The sequence below is a fragment of the Perissodus microlepis genome, chromosome 22, assembly GCF_051167445.1.
Source record: "Perissodus microlepis isolate ML-2025 ecotype Zambia chromosome 22, ASM5116744v1, whole genome shotgun sequence".
NCBI lineage: Eukaryota > Metazoa > Chordata > Actinopteri > Cichliformes > Cichlidae > Perissodus > Perissodus microlepis.
Genome location: NC_140481.1, coordinates 24,692,758 through 24,704,826, shown reverse-complemented (window position 1 = coordinate 24,704,826; position 12,069 = coordinate 24,692,758). Strand labels below are relative to the sequence as shown.

Here is a 12,069-nt window from a genome sequence, read left to right as displayed (position 1 = left end):
CTTGTTGTTGTGTGTTCACATTCGAGGTCCAACATAAAACAGTACATTTCCAGTCTACAAAGTGCTTATCACCTTGAGTGCACTCTGCTCCCTCATATGATTACCCGTCACTGTTTGCTAAACAGGAGCAGTTTAAGTGCCGACATTCTCCTCACACGTCATGAAAGGTCACAAATTAATGGCGGCTTACACACTGTGGCTCAATTTGCTCTTTGATGTGTAAATTTGGGAGAGACAAAGGGTGAGCAAGAAGCCACACAGGGTACACTGTGTTCAGATACGGCATCTCTTAAATGTCAAGTTAAAGAGATTTATTCGCTCCATATGGTGAACAATAGCTCAGAGCTGAACAAACACTGAGCTAATGTGTGACATCTGTGATGGCTGGGAAGTGATACCTGCTGAGGTGGCATGAACTCTCCAGCTGTTTACCTGGCCGCACGATGACGGTGACCTGAGAAGTGTCCTGCTGTCCAGCTGAGTCCGTCACAGTCAGCTGGAAGGTGTAGTCTCCCTCTTGCATTGCTGACAACTGTAGGATGGGTGTCCGTACACCCTGAAAAGCACAGTATACGCCACTGTTAGCTACGATGATCTTATCCACAGAAAAATAACCCAAAACACGTGAATTCAGCTGTGTGGAGTATTGTACCTGCATCTCCACCACTTTGTCTTTGCTCTCTGGGCTGAGGGACCACTCATAGGACAGGGAATCGTGGTCGTCGGTGCTTTGGTTGCCATACAGAGTGATGGAGTTGCGTGGTAACTGGATGACCTGGAAGAGGCAAGAGGAAAGTTATTAGGATTGCCGCAGTTTGGCATAAATAACTTACTTTATTTTCATGTGATAGCAGCACCTGCAGGTTGGGGCACCGTACAACAGAGAGGACAAACCTGGTTTGGGCCGGTGTTGGCCACAGGTCGATAGTCCTTGGCTTTGTTAACGGAGAGAGTGGCCTGTGTCGAGTTTGTAGCTCCGTCCGAGTCAGTTACTGTCAAACTGATACATAAGGAAGATGGAGATGCATTTATGGGACAACCATAGACATGTGTGCTGCAGAAATTAAAATCTTTTTGCCAAAATTTCATAGAAGATGCTTAGTTTTGCATTTCTTTTCTGATTCATCTGGACTTTTCTGCCAGGAAAACATAATTTATGATAAATAAATAACAACGTTGTTTGAAGACTTTCAGCCCTTATTCAAGCCTTATTTGAAATAGCACAAATATAAACCTACAAATTTATGATGTCAACCCAGATAAGCCAAGCAGTGAAATGATGGACTTTAACTCAGAACCAGCGCATCACTATTTTGGGGTTGTTGTTTTTTTTTTTTTTTTAGCTTTTAGGTCAATTACACAACAAGTATTTAGTGTTTATTTTTTGCTTTTTGAACTATATTTTAAAAAAAATATCACAATCTGTAATATGCTACTCAAATATAAACCCAAATAAATAGCAATTTAACAAAACTGACCTCAGAGGTTATACTTATTGGTCGCATCACGTTTAACCTTCCCACTGTATACATTTAGAAGACACAGAGGTTTCTAGCTGACTTCCATAACTTAAAAGCTGTGCTCCGGGTCTTTATTTATTAATTTGTTTTAAAGAAAGCTCACTGTTATTATTTGCTGCTGCCAGCATATCAAAAGAAGAACACTTTGTCAAATAAATCATAAATCTCTCTCTGAAAATGATCCAGATGGAGGCACTTCAAAAATACGAGTAGGTTATGAAGACATGCACTTGCCCACATAATGAGGCCATATTAGAGAAACTAAAATGCACTTGTTAAGCTGAGTACCGAAGAATCAATCAGATATTTTCAAAAGGGACTGCTTTTTCTGTTATTTATTTAACAAGGAGAGAATTTTCTTTTTCTTTTTTATGTCCATGCTAAATAAAAGAACATCACAAAAAAAGATTTCCTTTAGTTGCCCAGTGTATTTAGAGATGTGCTACAGTATCCAAATGTTTTCACATCAAACTAGGGATTTTCCTGTTTACTTACACAGGTTGTGCATAATTACTTCCTCCAGCTTCCCAACACCTCTGTAACATCTGTAAAGTCAATTTTACTCAGCTGCCAACACTTCAGCAAAACAGGTGTGCGTTTTCAGACTTCACAACCAATCTCGCTGAGATAAGTGTGGTTTCTGTTTACCTAAATGTGTAGTTCCCAGGCACAAGGCTGGTGAGGGTGAGTACAGGGGTGTCAGCAGAGACCTTCTCCTCTCTCAGAGGACCTTTGACCTCTTCCCAGTGCCACGCCACCACCTTGTCATCATCAGTGCTCTCTGTAAAGGGAAGACAAGGATTTGGTTTTCCTTTCATTAACTGGTGCTAAATGACTGTGTGTGTACCATGTGGGAGACTCACGGCTGCCGTCTATCACCGTAGAGCTGGTTGGCAAGGAGATCTCCTGGAACTTTGGGGAAACTACGGCAACAGGAGGCTTGTTTACCCGTGGCTCTGTCAGGTGGAAAATAAGGAATTAACTCGCTTACTGAGCTGCACATTAGGCATTAGTGACTGAAGCAGTAAGAACAGGTTAGAGGATACCCTGGCAAATACAGAAATACAACCATGTGTGGGAGAAAAGCCGGGCTTTCTTCCAGCAATAAGGGCCAATAATGGGGCGACCGTGGCTCAGGGGGTTGGGAAGCGTATCTGTAACCGGAAAGTCGCCGGTTCGATCCCCGGGCTCTCTGTCCTGGTCGTTGTGTCCTTGGGCAAGACACTTTACCCTACCGCCTACTGGTGTTGGCCAGAGGGGCCGATGGCGCGATATGGCAGCCTCGCTTCTGTCAGTCTGCCCCAGGGCAGCTGTGGCTACAACCGTAGCTTGCCTCCACCAGTGTGTGAATGCGAGAGTGAATGAATAGTGGCATTGTAAAGCGCTTTGGGTGCCTTGAAAAGTGCTATATAAATCCAATCCATTATTATTATTATTATTATTTTTTTTCCTTATAAGCGGTTAATGAGTGCTTTTTAGCGGGCAATTGTATTAATTCAAGGGGGGGGGCCAGTACATTCAAAACACTGCAGAAGATTAATCACGTTACATGACTGCTTAGCTTCATTAGATGCAACATACAGATCATTACAACTGCAAATCTTTATAAAAGAAACAAACACAATGAACATTTATGGATATGAATTAAAATAAACTAAACAGGTTACATTAAAATAGTCCTGGTATAATTCAAAAGCACATGTAATTTGCAAATCAAATATGGCTATGTAAAGCAGCATCGACATTATAATCTTACTACACACACGAAAAGTCATTTACATCTCTCACGCCAGTGTTTTTCCACCAAGTCCTGATGTCCACTTTTGCAAAATGAAGTGAATGCAGATGTGCAAAAGCTCCATTGGACCCACTAGACCCAAATATGTGCTGTGGCACAAGTAATCAGTGCACACACCCTGGCCATCCACATCAAGACATGGTTCATCACACTAAGCCACCTCCTTCCATTGTTTCAAGTCCAGTTCTAATGCTCAAATGTCTCATATTTTTGGGGCTTTCCGCGATGGACAGGGGTCTGCATAGGAACCCTGACTGGTCTGAAGCTATGCAGGCCCATAAATCTGCTTTGCACAGGTTATTCTGACACCTTTCTATCAGAACCATATAGATATTGACCACTGCAGACCGGGAAGACCCAGGAAGTGCTGCCATTTTGGAGATGCTCTGATCCTTGTCAAACTCTCTCAAATTATTACGCTTTCCATTTTTTCCTGCTTCTAACCGCTCAACTTTGTATATGGTCTATGGGTTTCACATCACGAACTTTCTACACGTCACCACATGGAGGTGCACGTGAGCATGCGTCTGACACATTAAACAATTACATTAACAGTAACATTAACCTGCTGATGATGTGTGGGGGTAGCACAGGTAAAAGTGAATTGTCCTGATTGGTGTAGTCACACTTGCCCACCCAAACCACACACTGACTGCTCTGCAGCTACGCAGCACCACACACAAAGGATTAATTTACAGGAGTGAGAACGCGCCTGCTGTGAATTATCACTTGCTTAGAGCTGTTTTGAGAGGTTTTGGTGTTACAGAAGAGAGTTAATTTTCCACACACTTTAACAATACTACATAATTTTGCAACTAATACATAAAAGCGTCAGCATTAAAACATCGCTCTCCTGTGTAGCTTTATTTGACACCGTTTCTCATTTGTGATTTACAGCAGCTGCACAGTGATGAGCCGGCGCGGCGGTGCCACGTTCTTCCAGTGCCTGCGACATGCTCGTTAGCTTAACTGGTAAATCTAAACTGCCCGTGGGTGTGAACACTACATTCACCCTGCCTTTGACTCTGTGACAGATGGCTACAGTCCTCACGTGACCTTTATTCTACTTTTGAAACCACCTTATAAAATCAACAGTCACTTCACAAACTGGAGGAAGAGACCCCAAAAGTCTTACAAAATGATATTATTGAGGAAAAAAAAAGTAAATCGTAAATATTCCACTGAGAACAAGTGTAAAAAGAAGCTAAATCAGCAGCCATGACAGGAACTAAAGAGTTTTCATACCTGGTTTGACTGTAACATTAACGTAACCTTCTCCGTGGGCGCCCTCCCCGTCCACTGTCACCTCAAACTCGTACAGGCCCACGGTCAGCTGAGGAGACCCAAAGAGAGGGAATCGAGTCAACCAGAAAGAAGAAGTGATCCTTTTTGGTTACATGGTCAACAGAGTGCCACCTGCATGATTTTATTTATAGCAAACATGAATATGAAACTGTGATCTGCACCTTGCTGAGTTTCAGAGTCTTGCTGTGCTTCCCCTCCATCTCCCCGCTGTAATCTTTGGGATGAGTTTTTAGACGCCAGTCAAATGCATAGTTTGTCCCTGTAGAGAAAAATACGTAAAAATAAATACCCAAGTGTAATAAAAATGTAAGCATTCAAATAAAATCTACTAGATACAAAGTTTTTACACTGCAGCATGTTAAGGAGGGCTCAAGGGATTAACAGACTCATGATGTGTGCTACTCTTCTGAACTCTATAATCTTTTTCAGCATAGATTTGAAATTCTCTGACAAGCGTTCAGCATGACGTACAAAATGATTAAGACTCATGTCAAGCGCAGTTTAGTCCATGCATTACTGAACAGCACAAATAACGCACAGTTTATTAATAATTAGTAACTGGTACGCATAGAAAAATCCACTCCATGCATAATTAGCTCCTCCTACACACTAATTTTTCCTCAGGTGTCAGGAAACTGATGAAATGACTGCATTATTTCATACAGCGTTCCATTGGTCTCACCATTTGGGACCACATAGGCGTAAAGTTTGACCTCGTTGAGGGGCAGCGTTACCTCCACACTCTTTCCTGCTGATACCACCAGCTCCCTTACTGTGATAAAAAACAGAACATTTAACATTAAAAAAAAACCCAAAAAACAGTCATTTAATCGAAAACCTTATATTTAATTAGAAAATTAATACTGAAATGGATATAATTAACCCTCAAGCAACCAACCAGTACTGGTGACAGAAATGCCCAAGTGGGTCAGTTTTATCTTACACAGGAACGTTTTTTTCCATTGGCTCTTTCTGTGTTGTAACAAATATTCTAATAATGTTATAACGTCATTAATTATGGTTTCCAAACATTTTTTCATGCAAAAAGGAGTTTAAAAAATTAATTGTGTAAACAACACTGCCTTTGTTTACACAATCCTTATCTGTTCTTTCTTGCAAAACAAATTTTATTTGTGTATGTGTTAGTTTGTTTCTTTGACTGTGAACCCCTCTAACCAGTGGTTAAGCAACCTGAACTGGCACTTGGGCACACCTTAGAACCCTGGAGGTTCTTATATGTAACAGATATTATGACATGATGCGCCTGTAACACTTTATAAAAAGGACAGGATCATTTTTATTTCCCGACAATAGAATCATATTTATATCCACAAAATCCACACAAAAAAAACTGTGCATGACAAGTTTTCATCACATTGCCTAGAAACCACCTGGCAACGGGGTAAAATTACCTTTTTTTTTTTTTTTTTTTTTTTTTTAAATAATACATTTTTACATTAACCCCCCTAAAAAAACAAATACATTAAAATATTCTCAATGTGATTAACTAAATAAATTTGCTAACGGCTCAAACAGGGCAAAGAATACTGTAACGTGGCCATATAGTAGAAATTTTAATATCAAAATATAGATCAAATATAGATGAACTTCCCTCCTTTGTTCCTTTCTGAGTGATTTGGACTGCACTCAGTCACTTCAAGGAAGAGATGAATATACGTGAGTTTACACATGTACCATAGACGACATAAACGAGTGTTATCTACTGTTTGCAACGGTTAAAACTGCTATTATCAGTAATCAGATATCTACAATGAAGGCAATAAACAGATGTGACAGGCACAGCTCACAGCGATACACAGACTGCACAGCTTCTGACAGCTTTATTAATCATTTCAGTGTCTTTGTCTTCATTTCAATTTGCTCTTAATGCTGACAGCAGTAACTGCTGCAGAAGCAGCAGGCAGAGACAAAACTGTCTACACAAACTGTACACAAAACACCAAGTGCACAAAGATTAACGAGCCGATTAACTCGCTGCTGAACAGACTGGAGCATTTAGCAGTTTAAGACAGCGGTCCCCAACCTTTTTTGCGCCACGGACCGGTTTATGCCCGACAATATTTTCACGGACCGGCCTTTAAGGTGTCGCGGATAAAAACAACAAAATAAAACTAGTACCAGTACCGAAAAAAAGAAAATTTATTCATAACACACGTGAAAAGACCAAGGAAAACCAAGTAAACGATAAAAACGATAACAAAATAACGCTGAAAACTGATAAAAACCCTGAAAACTATACATTTCACACCTGAGCCTCAACTCTCGCGGCCCGGTACCAAACGACTCACGGACCGGTACCGGTCCGAGGCCCGGGGGTTGGGGACCGCTGGTTTAAGATACAAAGATTTCCCCGAGAGCAGATGGAGACCACATACAGAACTAAAAGGAGGGTGAATATTGGAGTTAAGTATGACAAACAGAAACATTAGACTCAAAATCAGTTGTAATATTTGAACTGAATGTGCATATCGGCAACTGTTTGCCATTTCAACTCAACAACTGTCAGTTTGTTACATCTGTTGACTCTAAAGACTAAAAACTGACTCTGAAACTTTCTTTCCTCAAGAAAATAAATTATTGTATGCTGCATTTAGTCTGATACAGTTGCATAAAACAGTGGTTAGCTTTAATGCACAAACTAATGAACATCTATTGACCCTGAGTCACACACATCTGTGTGAAGACCCATTAGGTTTTAGGCCTGCAATTTTTGTGAACTGTGGACAGATTTTGTGAACTGTGGAAGATGCATCACCATTCCACAAGCTCATTGATCCTTTAACCAGATGAGCTAAAAGCTATTAATCTAACAAGTAAAGGAAAAAAGGTCCAACTTTGTGAAATGCTGACAGTTCCTGCACACCCTGAGGATGACTCATTTCAATGAAATCAAACCTGTAGTTTGTTCCTGTCGTAGTGATGTACGTAAAAATGGGTGATTTTGGTTTTCTGATAGAAGATGTTCAAATATCTGTTGAGCTACTATGAACTGATATTGCTCCTGGACTCTTTTTTTTTTTTTTTAGAGTTCTGTTCTTGCAAATTTGCCCTTTTTTCCCCAAAAAACCTGCTTAATTTCTTTGTGGCACACTCACTATATGGATACACAACATTTGCACAAAGAATCTTTTATGCAAAATCAGGGTCAATTTTGAGTAAATGAATTAGTCATATTTTTTATGCCCTATTTAAAATACAAGGAAATAAGACACCAGGAGAATCCCTAATTAATGATCAGCAGTGAAATGTTTCCTTGTTATGCCCGCGGGGCACACAAAAACTTACCAAAAGCTGCCATTTGCCCCCAGGCCAAACATTACGAACCCTAGTGCTAGATGTTCCCTGCCTGGTAAACACCTCTGCCCTTCAATCCACCGGCCCAGTTTGCACAACAGGCTTTTTATTTAAAACACTATTTTTTCAAACTCTGGTGGCATCATCAAGATGATTTCTTCAGATGTTTTAAAGCTCCTCCAGGGAAACTGGAGAGTTTATAATATCAATTTTCAAAAATGTTTAGCTAGTTTTCTCCAGGAATAATAAACTGACTGTGTAAAAGTGTAACTACTATGAATTTCAAATAAACTGACTGTGGCTATAAAACCACAAGCCGCATTGAAGGTGTAGCAATTCTATTGTTAAAGTCAAAAGGCTTTTTCAGTGTGGACATGCAAAGATTGGTTTGTTGCTCTTTTTCCAGTTTCTCTACAGAGACGGTTCTGTAAGTGAGGACAGACTGATCATACAAGTTAGTCCTGTCTGTAGAAGCCCGGCCGCTTTCTCTCAAAACACATTCCTCCAGCTTACTCTCATTCAGCTTCACACCCACAGAGCACACTGATTTCATCTGGGAAAAATAACATGTGAGCAGTCTACCATAAAATGTGTGGGCAAAGTAAACAGTTGCATTCTGTTAAACTATTTCAAAGAGGACGGTGAAGCGTCTTCTGTACATTATGAGTATGTGAGGCTGAAATATACAAGCTGAAAGCTTAAACCAAATTTAGAAGAGGAATTTTCGTCTGACTTCACACCAGTTCAGTACTGTTACATTATTAATTAATTCATAGTTAATACATGAAGACATATTACTGAACAAGCCAAAAATAGGCGATGGCTGTCAGGGGACGTGACACCCACTGCCACCCACAGATTCCTCACTTACCGGCCTGTGTCGGGGTTGTGTTGATGGTCGAAGAAGCTGCTGTGGGCGTGCTGACATCGCTGTCATTGGAAGACGACGCAGCAGCATCAAGGGCGACGTTGATCGTTGAGTTCTGCGGCGATGGAGCAGGAGGCGTGCCTGAACTCCCATTCGTTATCTGGCTGATGTTCTTTTGGGAGACTTGGATGAGAGCGATGGTGCTGGGTGCTGCTGATGTTGGCTGAGCTGCCTCTGTGTTCGAGCTTCCCTGTAGGCAGAAAGTAAAAACCTCAGACTATAAAGTCAGAAATCCAAAGAGCAGATCTGTGTCTGAAATTGGGGAGATTTGAGGAATCACATCAAACATGTATGGGTTAATATCTGCAGATATGTATGTATCATTCAAATTAACCAATAAGTGTGACTGCAGGGAAGAGGGTAGAAATGTGACAAGTCAAAAGAGTAGGAGGAATGGCCTGCTTTATAAAACTGAGAGTGCATTAGCCAGTAATTTTAATGGAGGGAAAAAAAAACTCCGTACTTTATTTTAACATTTTGTCTCATTGAAATTGTACCTGTGTACAAATAACTTATACAGTTTAAGAGTAGGACATACTAAATGCTATCACAGAATAGGAAAAGCATCTCCAAATGTATTATGAAATTTGAAAATGTTCTACTGAAATCAGAAAATGCAGCTGTATAGAACTGCATTGAGTCATATGAAAACTTTTTAACATGAGTTTCACATCAGTTTTCTGTCATGTTACCGAGCGGATATGGGGTCTTTTGTGTATTCTGTGGCTTCCTGTAGGTGGTGCACGGCGAATCGCTCTCCGCCTCACACTGACAGGGACCTTAAAGTGAAGTTACAAAAACAGTGGCATTTAGACAAAAGTTCCCTAATCTGTCTTTAAAATAAATAAATAAATAAATTCTCATCTGATAGCAGTATCACAATCAATGACTGTATCATCCAAAAAAGGCAGACAGATGCTGTTTTCTTAGAACAGACAATCTCTTCTTTTACAATCATACCTTGGAGAGCAGCTGCAGGAGACCGAGGGACTCCTCGTGGGGCTGAGGCAGGATGGAGATGGGGCAGCCTCCTTCACGCGAGCAGCTAAGAAACACACAGCGACCGCCGAGACTCCAAACAGCATTGCACTTTGGCTCCAGGCAGCAGAACTCCCAACACCTCGCTCCGGCTCTCCCATCTGCTAGAGGATACCAACCCAGGCTTATGATGCTGCTCCAATGGATGCCCAGAACTCCACCGGTGACCCGGCAGTGATTTGCTGACACACCTGGACCAGGACAGAAGGAAGTCAAGATCTATGATGGACTGTATCCATGTTCAAAATCGGACTGAGGAAAGAAGATAAATTCTTCTGAAACACCAACTGAAGGTTTCACTGCAGATACATTCTGGAAAGGACTTAGCAGAAAAGAAGATGACATTTGGTTTAAAAAGGAAAGGTAATAAGACAACCTCTCGTAACAAAAACAACACCTCTCTCTTACATCTATATTGGACAGCAAATTGAAAGGACGTCCCTAATTTTCTTCACCACTTATCTTGTCCCTATTGAACCTGGATTGATATATCACAGTTTTAACCTGGAGAGACAGAAATCATTCAACGTGTCCATACCTTTCTGCAAGCTTCAGGGAAAAAGACCTCTCTGAAGCAACTGTGCTAATCATTACACCACTATGCCAATCGAAAATACCACAGAGAAACCGAATATGTAAATCTGAACCCGATTTCTTGAAAGACACAGAAATGAAGGCTGAAGATAGCTTTGTTTAAGCCCAAACATTATTATACAACCAACAGGGACAGCAGAAATGATGAAATCACTTCACCTTTCAGTACAATATAGGTGAACAACAGCATATCTCTTAAAGAACAAGAAAAGCCGACTTCTCACCTTTAAAAGTTGCTAAGAGATCAGGAAAAGTAGTTTGGGGCTAATAAAGGCCATGCCTAGCTGACTGAATTTAGCCTGGAAAAAACAACCTTCATGGACATCTAGTCCTTGATGGATTGTTTCATTTAAAAAAATAAATTAATTAAATAAATCAACGGCATCATCATGGCATCGAAGGTGACATCATAGGGCTACCCCTACTCTTTTCACCATTTCACATGTTTATGACCACAACCACATTGTTAAAAAAGGGAAAAGGGTAGTGGCTTCCAGCCACAGCTACTGAGACTTTCAGATTCAGCTTTGACTGAACATTTCTTAGAAAAGTCGACAGGCAGCAGTTTGAGGAGCCAACCAAGGCTACAGCGGAGAGAGGAAGTGCAGCTTTTCCCTGAGAAAACAGGACGCTGATTAAAAACCAAAGCACAGTGTTCAGTACAAACTAAAGTCTGCCCTCTGAGCCAGACATTATCAGACTAATATCAGCAACGCAGTGAGCTGATTAGCTGCTCTGTGTGTGTGTGTGTTCATTTTCAAGAGCATTACATTACTGTCCTACACCTTTTATAGTCTCAAATGGATTCAGGTCAATCCATCCATTATCGTTGACAAGCGATTTACTGTGCAGCCAGGTACAGTAAAAGGGCACAACCCTTAAAATACCACAGACTGTTAAAGTAAGAGAGGGAGCAAAGGGAATTTATATGTCACCAGCACAAAGAGGCCAAACGAGCAACGAAGATGGTACAGCCAAGTCACTGTGAACTAAGCGGCATTACAACATAATAAAAATGCTTTTTAAATCTCGTCTTGTAAGTTTTTCACTGCTGCAGCAGATCAAACACACACATACACGCCTGTGTAATTTATCTGCAACCCACAGCATTCCTCTGCAAAGGTTTGTTAATGAATACAGCACAAGAACTGGTTACTGTACTATGCTCAGTGGCCTCTGTTTATAAACCTCCGCCTGCAGAGTACAACACACGATAAAGAGACAACTACATATTTTTCTGTTACTGATCTTATTCAATAAACACTCATGAGCAGGTCCGTACCATGCCAAAATATATTTGTGATATACAAGAAATATCCCGAGGCACACCACTCACAGACATAACTCAAACATGCTCCTATTTACTGAGGCCAACTGCGCACACTTAATGTGAATGTCCATATCATTAAATTCACTTTTGTTACACGCTGTGTTTAATGCTATCTTCTCTGATGCTTTTAAGGCTCTTGTTCACACCAGCATTTTGAAAGTTACGGTCCATAAGATTTTGTTTCTGAGCAGTGCACTAAGCTGCAAATTCAACACAGTCAGGCTCTCTTTGCAGTGGATGG

At 40.8% G+C, this 12,069-nt stretch overlaps 1 protein-coding gene across 1 annotated transcript in view; it reads right to left on the bottom strand.

Moving 5' to 3' along the window:
• The window catches only part of kiaa0319l (KIAA0319-like ortholog), a 35,252-nt gene that overhangs the window by 12,555 nt on the left and 10,628 nt on the right, over positions 1 to 12,069 (bottom strand). Inside the window, exons 5-15 of the mRNA XM_084919201.1 lie at positions 9,827 to 10,095; positions 9,559 to 9,645; positions 8,810 to 9,056; positions 5,306 to 5,395; positions 4,785 to 4,882; positions 4,564 to 4,651; positions 2,384 to 2,476; positions 2,169 to 2,301; positions 895 to 1,000; positions 653 to 775; positions 433 to 556 (exon numbers count right to left, since the gene is read on the bottom strand). Of these exons, the coding sequence (XP_084775327.1) occupies positions 433 to 556; positions 653 to 775; positions 895 to 1,000; positions 2,169 to 2,301; positions 2,384 to 2,476; positions 4,564 to 4,651; positions 4,785 to 4,882; positions 5,306 to 5,395; positions 8,810 to 9,056; positions 9,559 to 9,645; positions 9,827 to 10,095 (1,458 nt within the window). The remainder of the gene's footprint in view (positions 1 to 432; positions 557 to 652; positions 776 to 894; positions 1,001 to 2,168; positions 2,302 to 2,383; positions 2,477 to 4,563; positions 4,652 to 4,784; positions 4,883 to 5,305; positions 5,396 to 8,809; positions 9,057 to 9,558; positions 9,646 to 9,826; positions 10,096 to 12,069) is intronic.